The sequence below is a fragment of the Sceloporus undulatus genome, chromosome 8 (assembly GCF_019175285.1).
Source record: "Sceloporus undulatus isolate JIND9_A2432 ecotype Alabama chromosome 8, SceUnd_v1.1, whole genome shotgun sequence".
Taxonomy (NCBI): Eukaryota; Metazoa; Chordata; class Lepidosauria; order Squamata; family Phrynosomatidae; genus Sceloporus; species Sceloporus undulatus.
The window spans coordinates 25,218,537-25,230,824 of NC_056529.1; the positions used below are offsets into that span (position 1 = coordinate 25,218,537).

The following is a 12,288-nucleotide window of genomic DNA, read 5'->3' on the forward strand; positions in this document are numbered from 1 at the left end:
AGAAAGGGGCCGAGTGGCCCCTTTCTCCCTTGCGTCCCTGGCACAGCTGTCTAAAGGCTGCGCCAGGGACACAAACCTCAGAAGGAGCTCCGTTTTGGAGCTCCTTGCGCCACGGAAATGCGCAGTGTGATGTCACGTCTGTGCTGCCTCGTTTGGAGGCAGTGCGTTCGTGACGTAATGGCAGCCCCTGTGTGGAATGGGTGCCGCCATTTTGTACGGACTGGGTCCGTACTAGGGTTAGGGGCGTCAGGAAGTGACACCCCTTTCTAACCCTAGTACATCCCCAGGACGTACTATTACACCCGTTTGTAATGGGCCATAGATTCTTAAAAATAATACCAGCTCACTCTCTGGATAAACCAGCAATATGTTTTCTAATTTTATGCTCTCCTTATAGGCCACCCTTTCCAGATTTTTTTATTTAGGGTTTTATTTAGGGTCTGAGCTTTGACAGTGGAGTCACTGTATAACTATTGGCAAAATGAAGCAAGTAACTGTTTGTTTCTAATTGCATATGGATTCTCAGCCATCCTTGGGGGCGTTTGTGTATCTTCAGGTGTGACTAGTAATCATTACCTAACAGCAGAGGAGTCTGCTTTCCAATCCAAGTTCATAAAATGTTGAGAGAAAATTTGTAATGGCTTGGCATTTACAAAGATCCTTTTTGCTGGCAGCTTAAGACATTCTTACTTAGGCAGGCTTTTGGTCTGTGGATTTTACTTGTGTAGTGTGTGCGTGTGTAATTGCTGTGCTGTTTTTATTTTTACAAAAAATAGTTTTAACAGATCTCTTAAAATTAGTGTTATAATCTTTGTAGAAGTTATTGTAAGCTGCCTTGAACCCCATGTTAATAGAAAGGCAGGATATAAACCCAATAAGTAAACAATAATAATACACTCATCCCTCCATATTTGCAGATTTGATTAATACGTTCTCTCTAGGAATAATCTCTAGGTCCTCCAGTGCAACTCTCTGGTCAACTTTAACTAAAACTTGCACTGAAAGACATAGAGATTCCCAGAGAGAATACTCTACTAGGCCTTTGTAGCTCCTCCAGCACAGTTCTATGGCCAGTGTCTGTCGGACGTTGACCACAGAGTTGCCCTGGAGGACCTAGAGATTATTCCTAGAGAGGCATCCTCTCAGGGAAAAACATGGTGTTTTTGTTATTTGCAGGTTTTTCATATTCACAGGGATCTTGTGCCCCTAAGCCTAGCAAATATGGAGGGACGAGTGTATATATCAGGGAGGGAGGGCAATTTCCCAGCCTATGCTCATGCAACTACCATGGCCATTTATGGCTTCCTTTTCCTCTTAGTAACTAAAGTGTAGGTGGATGCTGCCTAGGCTCCCTCTGACCATACCTGTGAACAACCATTGGGTGTAATCTACTGGTGTGCAGCTGCTTTGGGAGGAGGGCTGCATTGCACAACTGGCACAGGATAGCTCTTTGTGCAACAGCCACATGTAAGCATATCACCAACAGGATTTAACCATAGAGAAGTCAGCGCTTGGAACATCCGGAGGCATTTTTAATGGTAAGGACATGTAGAGAGTATACACAGTCACAGTAGTTGTGCATTGCTTCCTTGTTAGTCAGTTGAGTTCAGCATCTTTTTCTGGCAGTAAGGGGTGTACAAAGTGAAGGATGGAGGGAAGTGGAACATTAATTCCTTTGTGTTGGTTCCCATCTCCAGCTCAGGTACCTTCATCCTGTCCTAGTAAGAGTCTCATTTCAATAAAAACCGTCTCTGGAGCATGCCAAGGGTGGTGCAAAAATAGTTTATTACCATATAGTTTTATGTATAGTTAGGTAATTATATTTACAAAATCATCATCAGCTACATCCATGGGAACCCTGGCATGTGGAATAAATACTGTGACAAAGTGATACTTCTATTACAGTGAACAGCTGAAGAGAGAACCTTTTTCAAAGTGTGAAAATGGAATTAACAGAAAAAGATACCTTTCAGACTCATTAATTTAAAACACATTCTTCTTTGCAAGGCAGGCAGATTTCCAGCTCTCCAGTGAATCAGTTTTACCTAAATCTGCCCTGTGAGTTTTTCAGTGGTTAGCATCCCCTGTAAACAAAGAACACTCCCACAGCCTTGTGTTGCCTCTGAAGTTAGCAAGCAGCGGGAATTGTCTTCATGCTTGATTATCTTAGAGGACCACTCTTGAGAAACAGTCATTTGTCAGATTGGAAATGAAGCTCATGTGGGTCTGCTTCCCAGGCAAGGCAGGCTCAGAGTGTAAGTCTGGGCATCTTAGAAGTAGGCTGGTGACAAGTGTGAGTCAGAAAGAGCTAAAGTAGTGACACTGTGTGTAGTACTAGCTAACCTCTTAGCCACAGGTACATTGTGTTCAAACACATGATGGTTGCTATTTTAAAGTAGGTTAGAATCAGTGCTCTACTTGGCAGAAGGAAACAAAAGACTTAAGCAATAATTGCTGAATAGATTTGCCAGTTGTCTTGTTACTAGATTGTGTTCTACTGCCAACTCCCCCCGTTTAATTTACCCTCTGGTGGATTTTGAAGCATCCCAGGAGCTATTTGGACACCACTGAAAAACCAAAACATCTACATCGCCCTTAACCTTTCTTGATCATGCAGTCAGCAATGGGTCCCTCCCTTGTGAAAAACATTTCAGATTCAAGTAGTAAGGATGGCCTCAGCGCTGCACCTTTGCTGAAACTAGATTACAATGAAATACAGTGTAAGTAAACTGACCAGTCACCCTGCGTTAGCTGCGTTCTGCCATGCTGTTACAACACAATGCTGTGCGAAAGGGATGTCAAGAGTTGTGGGAATCAAAAGTAGTTGGTTCCCTTATAGAAATCATCTGCTTGCTTTGCAATAGTTAAAGATCCATGCAAGAATATTGGGAGGCTTAGGAAGAGTAGCTACCACCACCGTTACTATATAAATATAGTGTTATCTGCACACCCAAGAGTTGTTTTATGCTACTGCCAACTAGGAGGGAAGGGAAGTGAACAGGGAGGAAAACCAATGTATAGGTAAGTCCATTTAAAGTCCTGAAGCGCTGTACATGTTCTTTGGACAGGCGTTTCCAAAACTAAGAAGGTATCCGTCCGAGAGATTTAAAAATAGATTTGTAACATTCAAACAAACCAACAAACGTTCTGTCAGGGAAGAGAGCAGGTTTATCAGGTTATATACTAAATTCCTTTTCCAAGTCAAAAGGACATCTGTATTAGAACAAGATAAAAAAAAGTCACCCCAAAAAACCCTCCGCTAGTTTGAGTAATAAATATTTACATGGCGTGCTCTGAATACTATACAGGTTTTAAATTATTTTTAAAGAGGATAACAAAGCTTTAAAAATGGAAAACAAATTACAAAGGAAGGTAAGCGACGCGGAGCGTGAATGTGCTTAAAAGTGTTCACAACGAAGTACTGCGCCTGGACCACCAAAAGGCAAAAGGTCCAGTGGGAGTCTGACCAAGTCATTACACAAAGCAACGCTTCCTTGAAACAACGCACTGGGCTCCTTGCAGGCAGCCTCTGCCGAGGAAGAACGGCCTGCCTGGATTTTGCACCAGCGACCCTCCTTCTCCATCGCTTAACAGGATAAAGGAAAACAAGCTGCTTTAATAGAGGATGACTAAGTTCTGTTTCAGAAATGCGAGAAAGGGAAACAAATGATTTTCAGCAAACAAGATTTAGGAAGCCGCTACGAAGGTGTATTTATACTGTACATCCATTTGCTTGAACTTTCTCTTAGGCCATACATTCTGGATATTTTTGTAGTGTAGGTTCATGTAAAATGGAGCAGCTTGTAACAGAATATACCTGTATATTCATATAACATACGTACTTAAGCCTTTCGGAATACCAGCTTACTTTGTGGCGAATGGAGAGCACCTTGGTCACAGCAGTGTAGACAGTCTTGAACAAAAGGAAGTTTAACGGTTTCAGCAGTCATTTACACCAATTTAAATTGTGTGAAGTGTGAGCTTAAAGGAGAGCTGAACTTTTAAAAGGAGGAGGAGGAGGAGGAGGAGTGATCACAAGTCTAACTGCAATGATTTTTCAGGACATCATTTGTTCTTCTAGCACACTTATCTCAAGTCCCAGGTAAATATCATGGAAAAATAAGCTTCTTCTACTCTGGTTAAAGCCTAGTTTTCTGAAGGAGCAAGAAGAACAAGTCAAGCCCAGAAGAGATTTTTCAGAGACAAGCTGCCACATCTGCTTCCTCCTCCTTCACCTCTTCAGGGGAAAAGATGCTGGCTGTCTCAGTAAAGTACCAGCAGTTCTCTGCAGTCTGAATGTATGGATATGCAGCTAGAGCTATCATTGAAACCCAGCCAACCTGTGTCCTATTCATATAGCATTGAAAAAGAACTGCCAGAGACAAATCAAGAAGATGCAAAACCAAAGGTCCTCTAAGACCATGCTGCTCCAAGATGACAACTCCTCTTGAAGGAACATTACACAACCCAGTTTTATGACCCTCTTTGCTTTAGCCATTAATAGCAGCAAAGGTCCACAGCGACTGTTACTGTGGTACATTAAAAGATAATCAGGTACATGGATTAAAATTACCAGGCTCAGTTTCTGTAGCATGCCTTTGTGTGTATTTTTTGCTGCAAAAGGAGTATCTACTTTTAAAAAACCTCTATCACCGCAATGGAACTATGTCTCTATGCATTAAGGACAGCATGAAGATGCACAAGAGAGATGGGCTGATCTTGCTGTCTGGTAAATACAAAAGCTCATTTTACAGATTAGTTTCTGCCCAAACGTCTGAATAGGCTGCACAGCAGAAATTCACTTCAAGTAACCTGAAATCTACAGAATTAGTACAGAATGCAAGTAAAAGACTTTAAAATACAAAAAAAACGATTTTGCCCTTAAAGCTTACAGAATTAACTGTCATTAGAGAGAGCTACAACCTGCTCAACAGAGAGGAGTTCCCCTATTTGAGGGGAAGGGGATGCATGCATTGTTCAATGTGTCTCTATGTACACTGTCTTGGTTAGGAAAGACCACTGGCCCAGGGACCCAGTACATCCCAGAAGGTATTCAGTGCTTCCAGCATATTGGGTACAGCAAGCAGAAAAAAGAAACCCAGATGGGGCCACAGAACTGTTTTGTTTCCAATCGGTGACACTGAACATTAACATCCTACCAACTTGACCTGCCATTTCCCTGCTACTTAGAGCTCCCTCTCTACTACCATCATGCAACTGACTATCCCCACACAGATATGATTCGCATGCACAAACAGACAGAAAGTATTGCAACTGTTGTGTAACTGCTAAGCAAAACCCAAAGGCAAGCCCTTTTTTCCTTTTGCCTCTGCTTGGGAGTCTGATACACCTCACATCTCTCAGCTGTTTTCTGCCTTCGGAAGTAGTCCTACTTACAGTTCTGTACCATTCCTGCCAGTTGCACGGTAGAAGCTGGCAAAGATTTATCTGAAGGGCAAGTTAAAAAGTGCAAATGTCTTCTTCTTTAACAGACATCTTTAAGAGAAGAAACAATCTCTGTCTAAGCAGAACCCACAGGGAAGGAAAATCTGGTTTGCGCTGTGCTATGTATACACACAGGCAAATGCATCCCACTGAAAGAAGAGAGAGTGCCCTGAAATGTAGCTGGAAGAGGACAGCAGTTGCTGGTTATACGAAGTGGTAAATTCCCCCAAGAGCCTGCCTACTATTAGACTTATTTTACAAGGAGCTTGGCAAGCCTCCATATATCACCTGTGTACAAGCCAGTTTAGTAAAAGTTCTACGGTAAATTAAGAGGAATATATCTCAGATTTGTCCACAGAGTGGAATGATGCCAGATGCAATCCCAAATGCCTCCCCCTGCACCACCGACAGACAGCAAGCCAGTGTTTTTGTTCTTGTGGCTCTAGCCAACGCATTGTACTGAGGGAGACTGCTGTGTCAAAACCTGGTGCGTAGTTTGTTCAGGAGGTTTAAAATATGGCTCAAAGCATGCACCTAAGTGCTGAGTGACTCTCAACTGGCAGAGCTAAGCACAGTCTGTGGCCTCTTCTTCCCCTTCCCCAGGGCCCTGTTGCTTTAGCATTCAGTAACACAGAGCTAGCTTATCGATAGGCTGTTAAGCCTTAATACTGACACTTAGTGTAATGGATATACAGTAGGAAGGATTTTTTCTGTAGAACGCCAAAGAGTTGGATATGCCCTTTACCTCCCTGCTCCTATTGACAAGAAGTCAGAGAGTCCACTGGACAGCGGGCAGTAAAACAGCCAGATCTTTCAGTCTTTTCTGCCGAAGCATCCATTTAAAAAAAGGAAAAAACAATGAGAATCTTAAGGAACAAAGAACAAAACGAAAGGGTGCCTGTGCTCCGATGCTGCAAGCGAAGGAGGTGCACGTGATCAAGCCGAACAGAAAGGAGGAGAGAACTAGTCTTTCTTCAAGTCCTTGGATTCAAAGAGCTTGAGGCGCTCCTGCACCGTCAGGCCTTCCTTCAGACTCTGCACATGGGAAGACAAAGAGCAAGCTGTTAGAACGCTATTTTGGTACAGAAAATGGCAAAGTCCAATACAGAGAGCTGGCACAGATGCTCAGGCAAAGAAAAGGCAAGAGATGGCATCCTGAATGAGATTAGAACATGCTCGAGAAAATGCACCATTATGGTGAGGTGTTATTGGTGAATCAGCCCAAGATGGAGAAAGGCTACAGGTGAACTGGATTTGCACAGGCACAGCTGCCTTGAATGGCAGAGCCATTGCTGGGGATTCTGAGGCAGCTGGAAAAAACATTTTAAGTCATCAGTTTGGCAAAGCTGCCCTTTCCTCTGCACCACAACAACTTCATACTAGGATCCTGCCCTGCTTAAACACCAGGGTGGGGAGGAACAGCTGTCAAGCAAGAAATCCAGTCGACAAACATTGTCTCCTGTCCACACAACATTTTTTTCTGCTCTTGCAGATAATATAACTGGCTTCTCAGGCAACTTCTGGCTACTCTTGCTAAGTAGCAAGTTTTGATCAGATTCACCTGTACCAGGGTTTAGCATGAGTGGATCAAATGGTTGCCTTCTGAGTATAAGCTCTGCTTATTGTGGAGAGTTAAGTCTGAGGCATGCACATTCCTCCAGCATGCATGTTTTGTCCCATGCCCTTAATATAACACCCTTTGTGCATCTGAGAAGGTGTGCATAAGTCCTCCAGCGATGAATGTCAGTGAGGGCAGAGTGAGGCAGAAGGGTGGGTGAGCCACAGGCAGCCATTCATTTGTGCCAAGTTCTAAAAGTCTGGTTCTTGTTTCTTCCACCCAAACTCCATGTAACTGGGGTGGATGGGCAGGAGATTCTCATTAGCCATGGAGATGTGCCCAGGACATGCATTCAACGGTCTGCCCTCAAAGAAGCAGCAGTGCTTGGATGGATTACCTATATGACTGGAATCTGGTGCATTTCAGTTATCCCATGAGACCTGCTCAATAACGGACTGTTATTGGAAGCAAAGACAAAACAGAAACAAGTAACACATAAATCCCAATTGCTTCAGCAGCCCAACTGTCCCAACCATTTCCCCCTCCCATTTTGGCGAGAACAAGGCAGTGCGGCCCTTTGGATCGTCACAAATTCCAAGATACAATTTGCTTCCTTGCTCAATTAATTAATGAAGTCATCAAAATAGAACAAAGCATACAACATGGCAATAAAGAGGAATCCAACTGCATTAAAAATAAGCTGGGACTTTCTGTGTAAAGGATAGACGTGACACACATTAAAGTCGTGGCATATTATCAAGATCTGAGTTCATCTTGCATGTAACAATATATTATTTGCATTTGTGAGTGCAAGTTACATACCAAACCTATTCAGAGACTCTTGGGCCACTTCAGTATCAATACTAGAAACAGCATGCAGCTAGGTACCCAGTTTTTTTAAAGCTTACTTCTGTGTGAGAGTGCATATGGATGAGAGCTTTATAGTGAATGCAGAGTCAGGGAAAGAACGTATACCCAGTCCTTCTCCAGGACAAGAGGCAGAAAAACCACCCCATGCAGTCAGACACACACTAAACCACCAAGACCTAGAGATTGTAAAAGGGGGGGGGGGGTGTAGATAGCTGCCATTTTGGTAATTCATCTTAGAATTCAACAGGCCATCGTAAACTAATCTCTGTGGGTGCCCCAGATGTGGAAGCGTAACAAAGACCACAAAAACGCACCTTTGACCTGATGTTTCTTAATTGCCGGCCAACACTGGTCCTGTCTTTCTTCAAGAAATCAGGGTTGCTTTTGGACTTCATGATATCTAGATGGGCAAGAAAGGGGAGCTGTTTTTACCCTCCTGTCAAAATCGCCACAAATGCAAAGTGTCTTTCTACCACATGGATTTAAGAAGACACCCCCGAGAAATGGCAAGACCCATCGACAGAAGACTGACCATAGCCAGAGACGGTGCTGTTCTCCGGAGACTTTTCACCAAGGGCTTCAGTGGCTGCTTTGAGCTGCTCTTTCAACCTGCTTATGTCACAGTCTGCTTTTGCTCTCACAATGCTGAGTTCTGTGTAGATGTCTTTATACTTATCGCTGGCGTATTTTTTATCCTTGGGGGGAAAAAGAGAGCAATTTCAGTTAAGGAAACCTATTCAGTTGAGTCTGAAAAACTGGTAAGAATACATGAGCCACCATGGAGAAATGGGTTTCTATCGTGGCAAACTGAAAAGGACAATGGGAATTACAGTGAGGTTTCTTACAGCATCTTACATGACTGGTTGCATGTAAACTTCTAGGTTTGGGTTTGGTCAGTACCTTGAGGGGAAATGGCCTCAGAGCCTAGTCTTACCTGTCTTGCATTCCATGAAAGAAGACATAATAGAATATAAATAGAGTAAATCTGCCAGCAAGGAGAAAGATTAATAAACTAATGTCTACTCCAAGACTATTACCCTCAATGCTGTTTGCAACTCATCCTTCAAAGAGCTGATCTCCTGCTTCAGGTACTGGATTTCTGATTCCTTGACTCGCAGCAGGACCTGCAGGTGGGAAGAACCCAGACATACCTTTTATCCCAAGGCAAATAGACACAGTCAATTGGGGGGGGGGGGAAAGGATGTGAGTCTATCTCTCACTTGTTGGCCCCTTGAACACCCCTGAGCTTTCTTTAACATATGAAACTGAAGCAGAGGTCACTCACTTCCAACTCGTAGGCATCCTTGCCTTGGGTAAGAGGTGAACCAGCCGTCTCCATCCCGCCCTCCCCAGTCAGTAGTGTCCGTAGCCGAGTGATTTCTGCAGCTAGACGGTTGTTTAGCTCCTGTGAAAATACCACAAAATGTCCATACATAGCAGTCTTGGATAAATATGTAAATCCTAGCAACTTGAAGTGTCCACTTTTCTCTTGCTGGGATGCCTGCAATCTGACAACTCTTGTGGTTCTTTTGGCAGTTTTTAAAACAGATGTTTTAACACTGTAACAACCCTTTTAAACACATCCTTTCACAAGCCCTGGTGACTACAATGAGACTACTGTGAATACTTTTCTGATGGTCTTCAGACTGCTCTGAAGTTTGGACTGCACTGGTAGATCTAAAATACTGGGTAGATTTGCCTTGAACACAGGCAAACCTATTATGTATTTATTTCCATATCAGAATATTCACAATACAGTAGAAAACTTAAACCATCCAGAGGAGGACTGGGATTTTGTGCCGCTTGTAGGAAGCAGCCTTCCATATACAGGAGGACTGTCTGCTGGGAGAGGCGGATGTCTCGGCTGTCATCACCAACGCCACAAACGGACCCCTTCCATGAATCTATTCTTTTAGCTTGCAGCTAAATTTCAGCAACAAACCACATTATGCATTGTGTAAAATTCTGGTAAAACAATGCTTTTCTATTACTGCATGTTGGAGGAGCATAAAAACGGTTCAGAGAAGTGCCCCTTCTTCCACGCATACAGACGCCATGTTAAGAATCTACTTTTAACTACAGATGCCAATGAACGAATCACAGGCTTCCTTCATACAAAGTAAGTGTTTTGCTACTGATCTGTTTGGACCTCTGCTCAATGCAGCTCAGAGCACCCTAAAACGTCTGAGCACAAATAACCTTCAGCTGGATTGCTCCCACAGGGCTGGGAATACAGATGTGGGCCCCATGACCAACAGAGTTAGTACAGTTACTGTTGGAGTGCAACTAGAAAGTAACCTTCATGGCAAAAAAAAGGTCATTTATAGAGTGCCACTGAACTGAAAGTCACTTTAGAAGACCCTCAAAGCCACGCATTTCTCTTCCCCAACCGAGAGGTACAAGGCACATGATACTCAACCTGGTTGTGTGCATTGAGCTCCTGGTTCTCCCGCTGGCACTGGCGGAGGGCCTGCCTCTCTGCCTCCAGGGCCTGGGCCAGGTGAGCGTTTTCCAAACACTTCTGAGAATACTGCTCTGAGAGGACTTCAAGTTCACGCTGGACAGACTGAAGCTCCTCCCTAAGGAGGCAAGGAGAACAAGAAAGACTATCATGCAAGGCCAGCTGTAATTAAATGGCTGTTTAATATAGGACAGGAGGCAAAAATGGCTAGCCGTTTGCACAATCTGTCAAGAAAGGAACACTGAAGTATATACAGTAGTGGTTTGCAAGCAGCACAATTCATTCCCTCAAAGTAATTGGCCAGTTAGCTACTCGAGTGCAAGCACTGTATGGAAATGCCGCTTCTAAGTAAAACAAAATATTCAAACAAATACCAAACTGGATGTTGAAGGATTGGACCAATAACAAAGGTGAATGGTCCCCTCCCCAAATCGGGGAGAAGACAGTCTATCTGAATCGCCACTTTTATAAATTCAGAAGGCATATTTAAGAACAGCTTCCTCCTTTTCCCTGCGGCCAAATCCGGCCACGGTGCAGGATGGCAAGCTGTTCCATCAACTGTCATCATCTTCCAGGGCAATGAACCGATAAAATGCCAAAGAAATGCATACAGGTATTGTCTCTGGAGAGCTTCTATGTCTGAATTGATGCTGCTAATTTGGGAACGCTGAGTCTTCTCCAGCTCTCGCTCCAGCTCCTCCCGGTGGGCATTCTTCATGGCTTCTATGGCTGGGAAAGAAAAGGAAGAGCACCAATAGTGTAACTAACCCTGACTTTCTGGCTTCGCCACCAGAAGAAGAACCTAATGCTAATTCTGTTTACAACTGGGCTGCCTTCCCCTTTGCCCTCTACCTGAGATGGTAGCAGCAGTCTCCTCTGCTAGCAAGCGATCCTTCTCCTCCCGCAGCTTCTCCAGTTCTCGATGATGCTGCCTTTGCAAGTCTTCTATCTTTTTCTGATGCGTCTCTTCCATAGCTGCAAACCCTCGTTCACATGTCGCCTGGGGGAAAAGAGGTGGCGGTAGGGAATCCTGTTACATTCTCGTTATACGTTTTTGTGATCGAACTTAAACATGGACATATGATTACGTAAATGGATGAATGGCTGGATATGCAAAGAGATGGCTGTAACTAAAGGCACAACACTAATGGAATAAACATGTGTGAGAGGAGGGGGGAAGGCATGTTGGCTGTGTTGGCACTCATCTTAAAGAGAAGATTCATAATACCTCTCCAATTGTAATTTGATGGGGAAACTACCTGCAAGCTGCTTGATTAAGACAGTGATATTTCAGAACCTTCCAAAATGGAAACTTCCGGGAGAATGAGATATTTTTAACTACAGGAAGAGGCTTAGTGGTCTTAAGTCAGACCATTTTTATTAAGACTAACTGGGGGGCTACTTAAGTAGCTGTGCACCACTGTGAAATATAGCATAGCTATTGCATGGAAGTAGTAAACTGAACTGAATGTCACCAAGTATGAAGACGTGTGTACTCTCTTTATTCCTGATAGACACAAAGTTTTGACAGACTTGGAAGCATATATTCATGACATGCCTTGGGATGAAAGCAATTATACTGTCCTGCCTACTTGCAGTCATCTGGCTCATAGTCTAACATGAAGAGATCACTGCAAAAAACCACGAAACAAAAATCCACCGCTGTTCTAGATTACATTTAAAACCCAGGGGCATATATCACTTTCTCGGCATTATTTCTTGTTAATGACTCCATGGTAAAAGATCTAATGCTCTGCAAGGGGTACTTGGTAGGATACTTAAAATGATTGAAGACACACTATTTAATTGGTTTTAAAAATGAACATAAAAAATGTCCTTCACAGTCAAGTAAAGAGAATTCACTGGGTACAATTTCTGCCTGAAAACAGGAGTACAGTACAGTATTTCTTTTCTAGGCCTGCTGTAAAGCAGAACTTCCTAGTACTTTATTGTG

At 43.4% G+C, this 12,288-nt stretch overlaps 1 protein-coding gene across 5 annotated transcripts in view; it reads right to left on the reverse strand.

The window, feature by feature from the left end:
- Positions 1-1,766: 1,766 nt before the first annotated feature.
- The window catches only part of LOC121914793 (myosin phosphatase Rho interacting protein), an 84,207-nt gene continuing 73,685 nt past the window's right edge, over positions 1,767-12,288 (reverse strand). For 3 of the 5 annotated variants that reach the window (XM_042438490.1, XM_042438488.1, XM_042438491.1), the window contains 8 exons: positions 11,187-11,334; positions 10,946-11,063; positions 10,293-10,452; positions 9,159-9,278; positions 8,911-8,997; positions 8,406-8,568; positions 8,188-8,273; positions 1,767-6,480 (listed from right to left, as the gene is read on the reverse strand). In XM_042438490.1, the coding sequence (XP_042294424.1) occupies positions 6,409-6,480; positions 8,188-8,273; positions 8,406-8,568; positions 8,911-8,997; positions 9,159-9,278; positions 10,293-10,452; positions 10,946-11,063; positions 11,187-11,334 (954 nt within the window). In that variant the 3' untranslated portion in view covers positions 1,767-6,408. Of the gene's footprint in view, positions 6,481-7,400; positions 7,459-8,187; positions 8,274-8,405; positions 8,569-8,910; positions 8,998-9,158; positions 9,279-10,292; positions 10,453-10,945; positions 11,064-11,186; positions 11,335-12,288 lie in introns of all 5 variants that reach the window. The other 2 variants (XM_042438489.1, XM_042438492.1) reach the window with 1 other exon arrangement.